General features: G+C 32.3%; 1 protein-coding gene across 1 annotated transcript in view; it reads left to right on the forward strand.

Annotated features, from left to right (window-relative positions):
- The window catches only part of LOC125050925, a 78,789-nt gene that overhangs the window by 6,060 nt on the left and 54,838 nt on the right, over positions 1–17,891 (forward strand). The window contains exon 2 of the mRNA XM_047651011.1: positions 11,160–12,302. Within this exon, the coding sequence (XP_047506967.1) occupies positions 11,615–12,302 (688 nt within the window). The 5' untranslated portion in view covers positions 11,160–11,614. The remainder of the gene's footprint in view (positions 1–11,159; positions 12,303–17,891) is intronic.

The following is a 17,891-nucleotide window of genomic DNA, read 5'->3' on the forward strand; positions in this document are numbered from 1 at the left end:
AAATTCTTAGCTATTCAAAGGGCTGAAACTCACTTAGCAACAGAACTCAAAGTTTTATTCATTAACCCACGAATTTCCGACATTTCATCCTATAGTACAGATACCGGCAAACATCTTGAACAAATGTCCTTGCCTGCTCAGAAGCGATTTTTAGGTATCACTGGGAGGGGGGGGCGGCGGCAGAGTGACGTGTCGATCGCGTGATTGGTAAATAAGTTGACGTATGTGTCCCGCGCTGCGCAAACTTTCCCCCACTCCCTTGTTTAATGTTCAAGATGTTTGCCGGTATCTGTAGTAGTTTTGTTTATGTCCTCCATCCTATAGAAGTAGTTTGTTTATGACTGAAACTGGCAGTGAGTTTTCAGCAAAAAAGTATATATTTTTATATGCACAAAAATCGGTTTTAATACTGAGAGTTACGGACGATTTCGCCTTTCGACAAATGAAGGTTGTTAGGAAAAAATTCTAGCCTCGGCTGTTAACGAACGATGTTTTCAAATTTATTCTCCTTTTGTTTTGTCTCGATATATGTTTTCTATTTATGTATCACATTAATTGCAAGCTATTTTAAATAGTTATGTGTGGATAATTAATTAGCTCAATAATTTAAAAGTTATATATTAACGATGAAAATGTTTAATTATAATTAACAAATGGAAATTTGTAAAGTATTTTTTATAATTTATTTTTACAGAATACTATATCTAAATAAATGATATGCTACATTTGAAAACCACTGTGGTTTTTATTAATTACTTGAATGATTCGCTTCTTTACTACAAACAAATTTGTCTACTGCTATGATTAGCAGTCTTGTTTAGGACGCCACAAATGCATTTAAAATAGTTTTTCAACTTACTTTTTATGTTGCTAATAACTGACCGGGTAGTCCATTTATTAGCCGCGGTACCAAATACCTCAACGTCCTCTCGCCATCGTAAGTAATTTCACGACAAAAGGAAAAAAGATTCCATGTTTAGATCTCATATAATATATCAATAAAATTAAGTTATATGAATCAACTTGATATAATCAAAACGAGTATCTTCAGGGAATTCACAATAGACCTTTCCTAGCTTCACCATTGATCCGTAAATGTGCAATCATTGCATTAAATTATGATGTCATGGTGTAATCTATGGATTATGGTATTATGACGATACTAACCTTGATGTTTATGGTTCGGTAACATGAAAAGAGCATTCAGTTTAACTGTGATATAAACCTTTTTAAATGTAAAATGCAGATACAGGTCTGAATAAAACCTAAACCTTATACATGACTAGGAAATTAAGGATATCATTTAGAGTCGAGATTTAGCTAAGTGTGGCTCTGATATGTCAGAAACGTTTTGACGTTAGAGATTTTGACATTTGCGATTGGGTAGGTTTTAGGTAAAATGTCATGTGATTTTTATGATTTTTTCCCATAGCTTTTAATTAATTTTACTAACTATTTTGTTGGACTAAAATTGTATTATTATTTAAATGAACAAATATTATCTGTATTGTTAGTTTTATTATATATAATTATAGGTATACATTTATCGTAACCATAAACAGGAAGTTTTAAAATATCGTTAGTCATTTCCCTAAATGTTTTCGTACCGACGGAAACCTTGAAAAAGAATTTTACACTTTTTTCCTGATTCTTAATTTCAGGAATGCAACGTAAATACTAAGTTAAAAATATTTTGATAAAATGTAGTCTTATTAAATTTTTTTTTTAGTTTTGGTTGGTCAAAGACAAAAATAAAAAAAGAGCGTCCGCGTCGGCGTAATAGACTGTAAGACGAATTCGTTATTATATGTAGTTCATTTCTTCTGAATTGATTTAAAGTGCAAACAAAATGTAAAGTGGAAAAACTCGAGTTATTCAAAATGGACAAAATCGTCGCTCGATAACCATGCAAAAATACAGATTCAAAATAAAACACGAACATGTTATCAAAGAGCTAGTGAAAAATGATAAGTGATCTGTGAAAGCTCATTAAATACATATATTTTTGATATTATTGCTTAGAAATTAGATACCTACCTACCTGCTTTTTATTTTTAACACAATATTAATTAACCATTAAAAATAAATCGTCGTTAAGTGTTGCAATAATCAATATACTTCAAGTATAAGCTACTATTATATTTTAAAACTTTGCAGCAGTACAAAACCTTCAAAACCACTATTTCATTCATCGTTTTATGATTGCAAATCACTCTCATATCCTTTCTTGTCTCTGATTTGAAAGCACGCCATCATTGTTTAACTTTTTCAATTCAAATCAATTCAGAAAATGGACTGTAATTAATTACATTTAAATTATTCATTTTAGTCTTACTTAAGGCTGTGATAGATATAAGAGAGAGAATATATTTTTATTACAAACTAGCCACGTCGCGAACTTTGTTTAGCCCTAATATGTTTTTTTTAGTTAGCCTACCATTTTATTAGCTACATAGCACCAACATTTTTTTTGCTATGCTACACTATGCTATGCTACATAGACACTGTTCGCTGTACCGAAATTAAAACCTAATGGCTAAATAAATCTAAACTGTTCAATTCGTTTTTCATATTTTTAACCATAAAAACCTTCAGAGTTCATGGAATAAAAAAAAAATTGCTCAAATTGGTCTAGCCGTCTTCAAGTTTCACGCTTAGCAACATACTTTTATTTATATAGATATATATCAACTATATTGAAAAAAAGGGACACCTAAGGAAATTTACGTTCTTTATTTTATTTCAGTTAATGAAGCCCGTTTTTTGCAAAAGAGTTTACATAGCATTAAACTCTTTCTATGTAGACATGGATATTTATAGATTTGTCGTCAAACGCCTCACGTCAAGACAGACACGACGCACGATCGAATCGGGTTCGATTGTTTGCGGTAAACCGCTTGCATACAAATGAATATTATGTTTGGGCACGGAAATTTCTCGATATTTACGTAATTCCATTATTGATGCGTTGGCGCTGTTTTGATTTTGTTTGCGATATGACGCCTATCTGTTTGTCGGTAAAACAGAACTATTTGAAAAGCAAATTGGTTTTCTATCTAAATCTTAATCTGTGCATAACCTCAAAATGTTTTAAGTTTCCAATCATCTCGATGCAGCGAATTGTTTAGGAAATAAATAAGTAATTTAATATTATTAATTATAGGTCAATCCTTAAGATGGTAACAGTTGTTAACATATTGTAATATTCGGAACGAAACGGAAACACATTGTTTAGAAATATAGATATTCTATTCGTTGGTATTGTTAAAAGTTGTACAATAATACAGTATTGTCGTGAAGTAGAGAGAGAGAGAGTATGTGCTAAGTATAGACTTCTTTTTTATATTCAAAGCTTTAATTATAGTCTAGCATTGAAAATCACATTAATTGTAAATGTATTGAATGTTGCAATTAGCACTAGTCTAGTTATCCTTATAAGGTCTAATGCGACAAATAAAACATTAATGGCTTGTAAGTCGGTCATGGGCACACCATTGTCAATACATTGAGCTCACTGCAATACAATTAATGCGAGAGACGTTGCTATCATTTCAAATGTAATTACGTCTGTGTTCTCTTCGCAGATAGATCGTATTAGAACTTAATATATCCTCGTCGATCATTATTTGATAGGTGGACAAGTTATCTGTCAAAGGGTCGTTGAATTTTGACAGATGACACCCTGAAACGAATATGGCGGCTTGATTCCATGGCATTAATATTTAGCTATTTATTACTGTGCCACGAGATTGTGTAACTAATGTTGATTGTAAAATTAGGTAGCTCTTTTATTTTATCCGAGTGAGAGTCAATAGTAAATAAAAAAAAAAAGGGTGCGTGTACTTATGTACGGGCGTAAGAAGTCATACTTCTTTGGCTTTCTTTATTTTTTTAAAATATTAAATAAATAATAACAAATATTTAACGTTAATAATGTAATAATATTTAATATTTAGTATATTATTCAATTATTAATTAATATTAATAATTATTATTATTTATTATATTATTCATTCAATATTTAATAACTACGTATGTTTCATAACCTTTTAACTAAGTAACAATAGGTCTTTGTGAAAAAGCATTGCTAAATTTCTTTGAAAAAATAATAAAAACTCCTTTATTTGTTTAAAAGGTAAATGACAAATGTCATTATGGTCATTCAAAATTCTTGGCATACGAACTTCACGCATATTCTATTTCTTTTTACTTGTAGATTGTCTTATTCCTATCTCGCTCGCGCACGCTATAATCACACTCCCAATTTTGTGTCACAGGTGCGCGCGCATCGTAAAATTTCACTCTCATCAATTTTTCATAACGCGCCTAAAGAAGTATAACTTCAAAAACGACCTTTACGAATTTAAGAACTAACTTGTGACCAATTTTTAGGCATTCACGCAAAGAAAAGCATTAAAATGCATAACGAAATTCACTAACATACCTTTGAAGTGCACATAAATAAATCTCAGAAAATAGCCGTTCATTTTGTAAAACATATTTTTAAGTACCAGTTTTTACAACTCTTCATCAAATAAAAACCTACTTTTATAGTTAAGAATAGTTTTGAGGCTGAAATGTTCTGCAGAGACCTTGAACCTTGTATGATTTACTTAAGGTTATATTCTGATTGACAGCGTGGACTTTTTATTCGATTTATGAATTTTAAAAACATTTCAAAATCATGATGGTTCTCTGCACACATTTTGGCAAAAACTTGTTCATATAGAAAGACTGTCTTATCTAACTCAAGTATTAATGATAGCAATGGTTTTTATACACGTTCAAAGACAACAGAAGACGAGTAATTCAAATGGTATTATTTGACAGTGGATGTCATAACCTGTATGAAACGAATAGCTTCGAAAGCTCGCTTGCAATGTTCATAAGATTACGTTTGAAAGTCAAGTTCAATCAAGTTATTTATAACTTATAGCAGCAAGAGTTTGATTTATAGTAGTTGAGAGTTCGTCCGCGAAGATTAAAGAATATTATGATTCGTCTATTTGGTCGTTGTTTATTAAAACAACTTTGTTAGCGTAAGAGGGAATGCGTAAAAAGTAGCTGAATTATAGATAGACAAACGAAAGAATACAAAGCGCATCTTTTAGATCGGAAACATAGGCATCAGCTGATATTTCATAGACAAGTGTGGTCGTACAACACGGAGCTTTAAATAGGGCTCAATAAATCGCATTCACTATTAAATTTTAATATAAAATACTAAACTTTTAACTTCCAATAGTATTGAAATTGGATATGCGATTTTAATTAAACATACAATGTTATAAATTGTTGCCGTATTTTCCTTTTGACCTAAAACCATTCGATAATAACGTAGAGGCAAACATATATTTAGCAAAACAATACAATTATTGTCAAACACAATAGCACGTCATATTTCTAACGGTTCACTCTTTTTTTGATACGTGGGCAACTGTGCAAAACAGTATGACAATTGTTTTGTTCGCATTAGGTGTGATATATTTTGTATATTATAATTGGCTAAATTGAATGACTAGTTGATCAGTGTTGGCCTAGTAGCTTCAGCGTGCGGCTCTCAACCCTGATGTCGTAGGTTCGATCACCGGCTGTACATCAATGGACATTCTATGTGCGCATTTTAACATTCGCTCGAACGGTGAAGAAAAACATCGTGAGGAAACCGGCTTGCCTTAGACCCAAAAAGTCAACAGCGTGTCTCAGGCACTAAGCTAGTAGGCTGATCACCTACTAGCTTATTAGATTAACAAATGATCATGAAACAGATACAGAAATCTGAGGCCTAGACCTAAAGGACAACCTTGCGCCACTGATTTTTTTTTACATAAACTGACTGAGCTTATATTACGTAGCGACATCCGCCATTGAAGCCTTTGGGCCCACTACTCAGTGGTACTCCACATTGACGCATTGTAGACTATACGCTGATTTTAATTCCGTAGAATTCTGACAGCTATCATTTTTTGACATGCCAGTGATGGCAAACCTTTTTGGCCGGTCTCATTTTTTAATTTCAATACTCTTCGAGTCTGAACATCTGAGTCTATACATACATTTTATTGTTAGTTAATATTCCCTTTTTATTAAGTGCGGTGCTCCACATTAAAAGTGTAAATTTGTCCCTTTTTTGGTGGAGAATTTTTTTAGAAGCAATACTAATGGAACGTCAGGATTCAGAGGAATTAAAAATCAGAGTATACTTCTGTGTACCGGGAAATAGGACGTCATTGTTCTTACAGATAAGGCAATACCTCTGTACAACACATTTTCTTTTGCACTGTATTTTTCGAATTTTATATTGAAACGAAGAGAATCTTGAAAGCTCCACTGACCTTGCAAGTTGCACGATGCAAGTAACGGATTTCTCATTAAAATCCTTAATTACTTAGTCGCTATCTGTGATAGAGCGAGATAACTCATCAACGCTAATTGGCATGAAATACTTGCTTTACGCTTGATTAGATCTTATAAAAATGATTTTATACGAGTAAAGTGTTATATAAATAACAATACGTAATGTTATTAAGAATCAGTAATATATAGAAAATTTCGCTTAGATACCGCAGAGTTTTATTACGATTTTCAGTAGTGTAGTAGTACTTATTACTACAATTTACTTCAATGTATTAAGTTCATAATATATATGAACGGAAATTAAAATAAATGTTTTTTTCAATTATTTTTGATTATAAATACCAACCAAGCTTCGCTAAACGATTTCCGCAAGTTTGTTACCATGGTTACGGTTTTCGCCTCAAAAATGGTTACCATGGTTTCTGGTATTTTAATAACGCCATTTTGATTTGATACACAATCATTTATCAGAATGCGCATATAGAAATTGCAATAAAAGCATGTTTTATGTATCTAAAGGTTCAATTTACTTTGTGTATTGTGCGCAGGTGTTTCTTCCGATTGCGACAGACCGACAAATTCACAAGTGTTATTCTCAGAAAGATTCGTTTCATTGAATATAAAGTACCTTGCACTGCAATGCATGACTCATATGTGATCATCAATTATATAATAGAATTATTAAGTCACATGTTATGTTTTTAAGTTGCAAGCAGCGAACGTAAATTAAAAGATGCAATTTATTATTGTGTAATTGAATAATATATAAATATTTCTAATAATCACACTTAAAAGAGTTATAGCGTAAAAGAAATAACTAATAAAACTACAAGATTTATCCTATTAATATCTACATATTAAACAATAAGTATATAAAAATCATAATATCGGTAGAGCGGTTTCGCAGGACTAACAACATACCTGCACCGTGACTCACACTTTTTACATATTATTTCTTATTTTACTTACTAAAGATAGATAAATAATATAATATAACAGATTTATGAAATTTTTCATATTACGATCAAGTCAAGTCAAGTCAAATCATTTATTTCAATTAGACCACCTAAAATAGCACTGTTGAACGTCAAATAAAATATAAAGATGATTCTAGTTGCTCCTTACAAAAGGTGGTTTCGTGTGGAGAAGAATGGGCAAGAAATTCCACACTTACTCTTATAAAATAGGTTTACAATATTTTCTACTCCTAGAATAAAACTACTATACTAAAATAGGCACAAAGTCACCTCAGGTCACCTCAGTGACCCAATGACATGATATAAGACGTAGAAGTTGGATTCTTACTACTTGCTACGGTTCATACCTCTCCCGTTTCATCCACTTTCATGACAATGCATTCTCATCGTTTATGGGTACATTTTTCCCTCTCTAGTACGTCTTGCACTTGGTCCAGGTATGTACGTCAAAATCCTACCCAGCCTCACTATCCATGTTTCCCTTAATATACTAGACAATACTTATAAACATAATCAAAACAAAATATAAAAAAATAAATATAATACGTAATAAATCATCTAGGGATATAAATATGTTGATAGATCCTAACTGTATATAAGTCCCCGTGGCCCGGTGCGTCAATCAGTCCCAATCATAATATTAGCCATCCCCACATATCATCTCTATTGAGACCACTCGAGGCTAAAAAACGTGAGGGAACTTACAATTACTCCTCAAGAGATTAATCATTATTGGTATTGTTTTGTTTATTTTCTAAAATATTCAACATCGAAACCAACAGAAAGAGCAGTGTTGGCCTAGTGGCTTCAGCATGCGACTCTCATACCTGAGGTCGTGGGTTCGATCCCCGGCTAAATGGCACCAATGGACTTTCTGTCTATGTGCGCATTTAACATTTGCTCGAAAGGTGAAGGAAAATATCGTGAGAAAACCGACATGTCTTAGACTCAAAAAGTCGACGGCGTGTGACAGGCACTGGAGGCTGATCACCTAATTGCCTATTAGATTTAAAAACAGAAACAGAAATCTGAGGCCAAGACCTAAAGAGATTGTAGCGCCACTGATTTATTTATTTTTAAACCAACAGAAATACTTTGGGCTAAAGAGATATTTTTAATTAATTAATTTGATACGGAAATAGAGTCGTTGCTATAATTGCGTCACTGGGCAATCTTTATATCACCGGGGTACGCTAAAGGTTAGTAACGCTCAAATGTATCTAGCGAACATACTTGTTTGAATTAAAGGAAGTAAAAACGTTTTTTTGATTAAAGCACACATACTTATATATATAAAAGAAATACAAACGCAATCACTGTCATCACGCAATCCAATCAAAAACGGGCCCAATTCAGCTTTAAGTTGCTGTCACCAGCAACATTGAGTTTTAGGAGACCCATACTATCTTGGAGTAATAGCTATATACTCGAACACTGAACAAAACATAAATTTTAACAAATAAAAAAAAATATAATTTAATTTAAAAAGAGAATAAAAATAAACCGGTTAGCTTGTTAGACATTAATAGTCCTTCCGTCGGAGAAACGTAACATTTGTATTTTTGTGTTATCATTTCAAGATCAAAGGATTTATTCGAATTAACCTAAATGCGGTGTGTGCTCAATTCCATCGCAATTGATAACGTGAATGTTTCCTTGCCGTCACACAATTTAATCTAAGAGATTACAATCACTTCCTTAGTTTCAGTCTTTTTGTGGTTATTTCATTCCGGTTATAATTCCGCGTGTGTGAAAGATTTCACTTTATTTATTTTATATTACATTCATTCAATTTGAAAATATTATCTAATGAATACTTGCGTGTTATATCGCTATAGATTTAATATATCATTTATTAAAAAAAGTTCCGTTGGCAGAGTAATTGTATTATGTTAATTAAAACTTCTTAAATGGATGAAACATGATATGAATAAATTAATTAAACATTTAAAGTGGTTATTATATTATAATTATTATTATTAAGTCTTTATTGCTGACACCTAGTGTAATATACGAGTATATAAACATTTGTTTTAGTTACATAACCTATCTAATACAGATGTGCCGGTTTTGGTGATCAGCGTGTCCTGTGACACAGGCCTCTACCATTCTGCTGCTGTCTTCCTCTCCAACTGCTTCCATTCTTTCTAATGTTAGCTCATCTTGTTCAAGTTGTGTCTCCTATTCTCTTTATATCGTCTGCCCATCTCTTGCTCTTATCTCCATATCGTGGTTGCCATTCTGTCATATTTCTTGTCCATTTCAACCTGCTATATAGTTTGCTAATAAAAGTTTAGTAGTAGTACGAAATAAAACGATTTCCTATTACTGTTAAGCGCAAATATTGTTAACTAGCTTAATGTTTATTTAAATAAATCAGGACAATTTACATAGATAGGCTAAAAGAAAAAGAGACAAAAAGATTAAATTTTAATTTAACATTTTACTATTTAAAACAGTTGTAAGTATTTGTATCAAATTAAATTTTATATCAAGATTGGAATATTACTCGTGAACTAATTTTTTAAAATAATGCCCCACAAATGAGGCGATGTTTCACTGATAATAATTGTTGCAATTATTTAAAATTAGCTGCACAGTTTAGCGAAAACAATGCCGAAGATGCTAATTATCCATCCTAGAAATCTAAATACACGAGTATTGTACGTGACAATTATTAATTACAAACAATTATTGATGATTGTACAATTTGTTCGTTGATTTTTACAAATAGTTTAAGTCAAAATGTGCACATGAAAATGTCGGCACATAACTAACATATTTGATTAAAAATAATAACGCGTTTTGTAGTCCCGAAAAGACGGGTCGTGATTTAAAAGTAAAGATTCTATTACAGCCTTGCGATTCTGTAACCTCACTTATCGAACTCTCACAGCGGTTTTCGCAGCGGCGGTCGCCCTCAAATCAGTCGTGAAGCAGTCGATTTGGCATTCTGATAAACAATAAACTACAAGCTCCCTCCGCTTGTCAAGACGTCATGTGAAATTGCTTAACAGAATACCATGAGATTCCAAAAATGGAAGGGAGCGTTGTTAGTGCGAGGTGAACTCACGGATTAACAGAATCGCACGGTAAAATAAAATAAATCAAAGTAAATCAATCAAACTAAGTGCGTAACTCTTTTGTTTTACAATCTCACTCCTCTGAACAAATTAAGTAAGAGCGCATGTTCTTTTGCATTTGAAACTACGGCCTATACTAAGTATTTGGACATTTCTATACTATTTTAATGATGTCTTGAAATTTACACGAATAATTTGATGTTCATTTGAATTTTACCAATTTAGATTTATATTTTGTTAGGTAATAAAATCAATATTGTTATATTTCTGTCAGTTTATAAGTAAAAACTTGTTTAACAGGTTGTTCACTAAAACAGTTAATTAAAAAATATTCAATCATAAAACCAGTTTTAAAACCTAGTCACTTTGTTCTCAACGCGTTAATTTTTCAACAAATATTAAAATTTCACACGTTTGTTCTAATTAATTTAAATAATTGTATTCCCAGTAGTCCTACGGAGCTAATTACTATAATAATGTTAATATAAAATGACATTAGTATACAGTTGATTACAGTAATTGACTGTGTTTTAATACCATATTTAACCATCATTTTAAACTTCAAGCATATTAACCATACAGACATTTATGATGACGTAAAAACACCAAGATCATCTAATCATCATAAACAGTTCAAAGAGCAGAAATCTAATTCAAAACATAAAAATAAATAATGCAAGCGTAGCTTTGGTGACAGTTCAAGCTTTGCAGGTAGATTGTTAAACATTGTTATTTGTTACAGGTGGCGAGTGTGTACCGTGTAAGTGGATAAGCGCACATAACTTGATTCAGGCACGATCGAGGGATCAAGTGAGCGATTGCCTCAGCCCGGCGCATACGCCGCGCACCGCCACTTCACTCCTCTACAACGTGTCGCGGAAAGAGCACGCGTCGCTCGCGGTAGAAAAAGTTTCGAAACAGCCTCTTACAAGTGTTGTAATCACCGGCCGCCACAATCTCGTAATCGTGTGTCTATTGGAATAACAATTTGCAATAGTTTTTGTGACGGTTTTCTCTCAGTGCATTCAGTGTTGGAACCGCATTCCAAACCGGTGTTCTTTAATGGACGAGTGTAACTACTACTGTGTGTGTTTAGCGACTGGTTTAGTGTTGCTGTTGACTAGTGCTTAGAAAGTTCCCACAGCTAACCCTATCGACCCATTCATAATGTGAGTTTGAAAAAAACTAATTAGAAAAATGGCCCGCGGTAGACTCAGTGAAAACGAACGTCATTGCTTGGACTCTAACGGTCAGGAACGACAGGAGATTGAAAAACCGGATGTAAAAACGAATGGTTTAAGAGTTCGCTTTCTTGATGAAGAGGGGAAAACTGAAAGAACTGTGAGTGCTGATGAAGTGGACAGTACTCTAACAAGGGTAAAAAAGGTTCATATACTTAAAAACAGAAGTTCTAGTGAAACTAGTATACTTCTTAGAAATTCCTCTTTAATTAAACGTCGTTCGAACGAGCGCAGGCATAGCGATGGCAATCCCGATAATCTAAACAATAATTCTTCGAAAGAGAATTTGAACGGTAGATGTGAACCAGAAAAGACTGAGGATGGTACCAAAGAGAGCCATTATCGGCGGAACTGCAACGTTTACAGCGTTAATCAAGCCAAGACTCTGACGCCGGAGCGTAAACGGATTCCGCTGACAATTCCGCGCCTAATCAGCCACAAAGAGCACGTGAAGAGTATATTGCCCGCTGAAGTATGTTTGGGAGATGTACCTGTAGGCAAGGACTTCACGAGCCGCGCGATTGGGAAGCTGTCTCGAGGTCTTGGGAGGCTTTTGCGCCGCACCAACAGTGTCCGTATCAGCGAGCCTGACCCGGTGTACAAGGTCGCTTATCTGGGCAACGTACTCACCGGATGGGCAAGAGGTATGTCTTAATATCATAATTTGTTTACAAACATTGCTATAGATAAGACGATAACATCATTTTGTTGGTCGCGATGTAGCTTATAGTTAAAAAAGGAGACAAGAAACGATAATTTATTTATTAAATTTACGACCTAGATAATGTATCTTATACAACGCAACATTCCGAGAAACTAGCCTGTCCGTGCCAAAATAAACGATATCTAATCCATTGCAATAATAAATAAGTTAAAGTAAATCAGATCCACCTGTTTGTTTCGATTGCATAAACAATCGTTTCCAAATAACATCACGTCTGCAAGAATTTGTTTCTTTAATAGTTATTGCTTTTAGTTAGTTTAGTTATTGTTTAAATATTTTGATAATCGTTTCTTCATTAAACCAAAAGTCAAGGCAATTTAGTGCTAACATTTCTGAGAACCGATTAGTTCAAGCTAGTTACGTTTCGACTTTGACTTTTTGGTTGGTTTTTGACAAAAAAGAAATTGATAGCTTAATAGGAACAAAAAGTCTAATGCTAACTTGGTATTATAAATGCAGCATTTAAATAAATTGAGGTTTTAGAGATAACTATTTATGTGTAAACGGTAGAATTTCATTATTATTTATATTATTATTTCCTCGTAGGAAAATAATTAAAACACTAGATAATGCGTGGCTGTAAAGCAATTGTATTAAACTTTTGTTACCTTTAATAGTGCCTTAAATTCTACTGTAACAATAAATAAATCAATTGACTGATTTCATTTAGATAATAGATTTCTTCTCTTTGTGAATCATAAACATAATATTTATACATATTAATAACTACACATTTAAGCTCCATTTTTCCTTATTCAAACATAATTTAAACCATAAATTCAATCAACAAATTATATTATATTAATAAGTCTTGCATTAGTTTACGCATACCGTAGATTATTCACTTAATTGTTTAATTATAGTTTTATTTTAATATAAAAACGATATATCAACAACGCAGGTTGAAAATTTAACAATCCAGCTTGTTTTACTCACGTCAATGTGGTATATATACAGCCTTGATACTAAAAAAAATAAAAATGAACTGGAAAAGATTTTAATGCATAAGTATTTAATGCATTTGAACTATTTTTTTTAATTTTTTCTTTCGAAGTTTAGTAAAAATTTGACTCTTTCTGTTTCTGTATGTATATGTATTTATGTATGTATCCAATATGTAGTATATACTTTTTATTATGTATAGTTAAAGTTAGCTGTAGGAGTATGAAATAAATATATACATCATTATCTTAGTTATGTTTGTAATGCTAGAATCAATCTAACGTTTTTATTATTATTTTATATTTTCAATTCGGTTTGATTTAAAAATATTTTTTAAAATTAATAACTTCAAGACATAGACTGTTTGTTAAATTTGGAGTTAATTAAATTTGGTAAATAATAATATTTTTTTTCTTTTAATAACTAATTTTTTGTGGAAAAATGCGAAGCGACTTGTGTAAAAATTCTGGGTCTATTGTTAGGCGATCATTAAAATTCTAATCACGTTTAATGCGTCTAATGCGCAGTAATTACAAACTATAATAATTCAACTTCATTTTTCGATCTATCCTGTATAATTCTTATCCAGTATTTTTATTCTTATAAAAATTATACTCATATTGAAAATTAAAATTAGTAGTTTTTGAGCGCTTTTTTTTTGTTGAATAACGAGAGTTTGATTTTGTTCACTTTGGAGAAAAAACTAAATATAAACTTTTGAAGTGTTCTCTTGGGCCGTAAGGTTTAAGTGCACGGGCCTTCAATAAGATTTAAGTTGGCGCCTGGTAGATATTAGCGGTGACCCTAGGTCGCTGATTTTTCCTCAACGAATAAGTATCGCAATACTAGGAAATGCTGCCAGCATTAAAGGTACACTTTAAAATTCAAAAATCAAAAATCATTTAATCATATAGGTAACACGTTGTAGACTTATGACTCGTCAGAAAAGAAATACATATTAATGCTTCTAAATCTACATTTAGTGCCAGTTCTCAAATCAAGGGCGTAGAACGGAAGAGAAGAACTGGCAATAAACTCTCCGCCGCTCTTTTTAATCGCCATGTTTTTTTTACACAGCGTTTGTAAGAAGCACTGCCACTAGGACCAAACTTTTTAAATTTATTTTAGTATTCTATTTACCCACTATTATTAGCTTTAATGTTTAAAGAACTTTATTTCTCATTTAAAAAAATGTATTTTTATTTACACGAGAAACTTAACATAATATACAAACGAGATACGCGTCGCCATCAGCTATTCCAATTTTAGTCTACTTGGCTCATTAGATGCTTTAACTATTATTAACACAAGAATTACAGAAGAGTAAAGTTTCTGACTGACGTTATATAGCGTATTAAGTAAATTTAAAGAATACATAATATTTTTTAATACAGGTTATTAGGGCTCGTAAGTAGAATTCACAATCAAAATAATAACCTCAAATACCAATGCAACAAAAAGGTTTCAGGCAATCAGAGTTTCGGTTCGCTCTACGTTCATCTGTTGCATTATGTGCAGTTTTTATTTGAAATTCTTTCTTAATCATTGCAAAAGTGGATTTCGCTTTAATATTTCAATATATCTGGAGGAATAATTTAAAATTTATCAGAGCGAAGCTGAGTTGAGCTGCGTTCAAAATGGCGCAAAATACTCCAACACTTTAAACGACATTTCTTAGGTACGTGAATAATTTACTTTATAGAGCCGCCAACGAAACACACACTAATTAATAAGTGTAATTTATTCATATATATTGCAACTTAAAGGTAGGGTAGGTAGGATACTAATAACAAACCATTACAAAGAACAAAACAGATGAAAGGGATTGATTCATCAGCCTACAGAGCTTTTACAATGACCGTCAAAACTTTCGACACACAATATGAATAATTTTATCTAAGCAATGACAGAACTCTAACCAATATGAGCAAGATTTTTTCATTATTACACGCACGTATTACTCGAATTTCATGTTTGGCAACAGTATCAAAGCTCTAATAAAAAAATACAATAAGAATGCAATTCGGGGTTTTTCACGTCGTTTTAAAAGTATTGCGCAGCATTTGAAATAATGCGACTTACTTTCAAACTAGCGACCCCTATTTTCGCACGGGTGCATATTATGAAGATTACTAAAGAGGGCGCTACATATCATTCTCTTGAATTGTCCTTTCATGAAAAGTTAATTATAATTTGCAATTAAGACTAAAAACTAGTTTGAAAATATATTCAATACTAAATTAATATGTAGATCAGTTACTGTCAGGCATTCAATGAGTCAGCTCATTATGTCACCGTAATGTAATGTGTTAACGAGGTGATTATTTTAACGTTGTTTTTGTATGCACAAACAATAAAAGATTCTATGATCTACCTAATGGGGTGTTTGGAGATATTCTATACTGGCAAATACTTTTATACCCTCGCACGGCTGGTGCAGAATGTGCGCAGTACCGCTTGTTTACGTCGAAGTACAATCAAGAGGAAACTTTAACACTTTCTTATAAAGGTGTCCCCTATGTCTCTGAGGGCTCACGGGACTTCATAAAATTGTATATACCATATCTAATAGGTTTTCGATTATGCTGTAATACTATCTATGAAATTCCGTGTCACGGTGTTTGTCTCTTCACCGAAACTGCTCTGCCGCTTTTATAATGATTATTGCGTAGGTAAATATCATATCTATAAGTATATTTAGTATATCGTGTAGTGTATTTCATACCGCTTTGATCCAGATATTTTTCCGTTCTTTTGTTATTTTTTTGTATTTAACAAATGCGAGATCACGCTACGATCGGGTGAAATGGTGAAACAGCGAGTAATATATATTGGACTGGCATATATATAATTATTGTACATACCCTCACTTCCAAAACATCACACAACACAGCCGAATTTGGTATTTTTAGTTAAATGTATTTAATAATTTTTATTGATTTTTCATTTCTAGGTTTCGTAAATTTTTGTACATAATATTATGTATTCCACCTTGGCTATATCTTTAGTTTGTTTTCAGTTATATATATTTTAAGTTATCTGTAGGTGAACGAAATAAATAAATAAAGAAAGCAAGTAAAAGTTTTACTCATAGATAAGCATTAACACAGTTCACTGTAGACATGGCTTTAAAATTTCTTAAGCACTTTCATCCGTCATGCGTCAAGGAGTCATCTAATACCATTAGTGTTGTACCGTACGTGTGTACGATCGATATTTTAATAGTGAAAGGGAATGGATAGTAAGAGGACAATGTTCATGATTAAATTTACATATAAATAAAATAGCGGTATTTCTTTTGAATGTCATCCCTATATGTATTAAAATCTCATTAATTATGTAAAGGGTCCCAATTTAAATTTGGAATTTTTTCCACAGGCTATCATGCTTGATCGATCGAAAATACCGGTGAATTTAGTTTGATTGAACGCGCGATGATGAAACGCGATTCTTCCACTTAAATTGTATTTCCTTATTCGTTTATATTATAAATATTAAAATATATATGCAGAGGAAAGATTTGTATTTTTGTGTGCATCTCAAAAATTATTGATTTCCCTGCTTTACATCCCTGAATAACTTGGGTTTAATTATTTCTGTTCATTCGTGTAAAGCTGGGACAGGCTAGTATAAAAAAAAATCTATGAAACATAAAGGAAATAATTTGTTTTTAATGCATTTCTAAATATATATATTTATTATTATATTTGTAACCCGTTTAATTGTTTGTTAATAAATATTTAAAAATATATAGAAAAGTTATATGTATTAATTTCAACTTAGGGAGCGTTCAAGTATTACGTAATGTATTTTTTTTTCTTTTGTAAAACGTTACGATGCGGGGCGGAGATAAAATTATTGTTAATATTTTTTCCGACTTACACCACATAATAAAAACTAAAGAGTCACTAGGTGGTCAAAAAACGTTTTACTCGGGTACTAAAAACGTTACGGCGAGTTACATGGGGGGGGGGGTCAATAATCTCCAAAAATTGCGTTACGTAAAACTTGAACGCTCCCTTAGTGAAACCTTTGGAAATGAAACAAAGTGATCTTTATAGCAAAGACTCGGCTTCTCTATTTAATATTTATCGTTGCAAGAAATTTCATAACATCCTTTCACAAGTATTAAAGCAGAGATGATTATAAGCATCCGTTAGTACCAATTAACGTAAACATAAAATTTATTGCAAATTGCTTGCTAGTATTAATCGCAATTTCGTATCTTATATAATAATTGTCTAACCTCGAGTGGTGTGTTCTTTATACCTCTTCTAGCATTATTAAATGCGCAATTATGAAAGCCGTATTTCCGTTAAATAAACTGGTCTATTTATTCTGTGTTGGCCTAGTGGCTTCAGTGTGTAACTCTCATCCCTGAGGTCGTACGTTCGGTCACTGGCTGTGTACCAATGGACTTCTATGTGTGCATTACTCACTCGTATGGTGAAAGAAAACATCCTGAAGGAAACTGGCATGCTTGACCCAAAACGTTTACGGCTTTTGACAGTCTTAGAAGGCTGACTTTCCTATTATAAAATGATGACGAAACAGATACACAAATATA

The sequence above is a fragment of the Pieris napi genome, chromosome 7, assembly GCF_905475465.1.
Source record: "Pieris napi chromosome 7, ilPieNapi1.2, whole genome shotgun sequence".
NCBI classification, from domain to species: Eukaryota; Metazoa; Arthropoda; class Insecta; order Lepidoptera; family Pieridae; genus Pieris; species Pieris napi.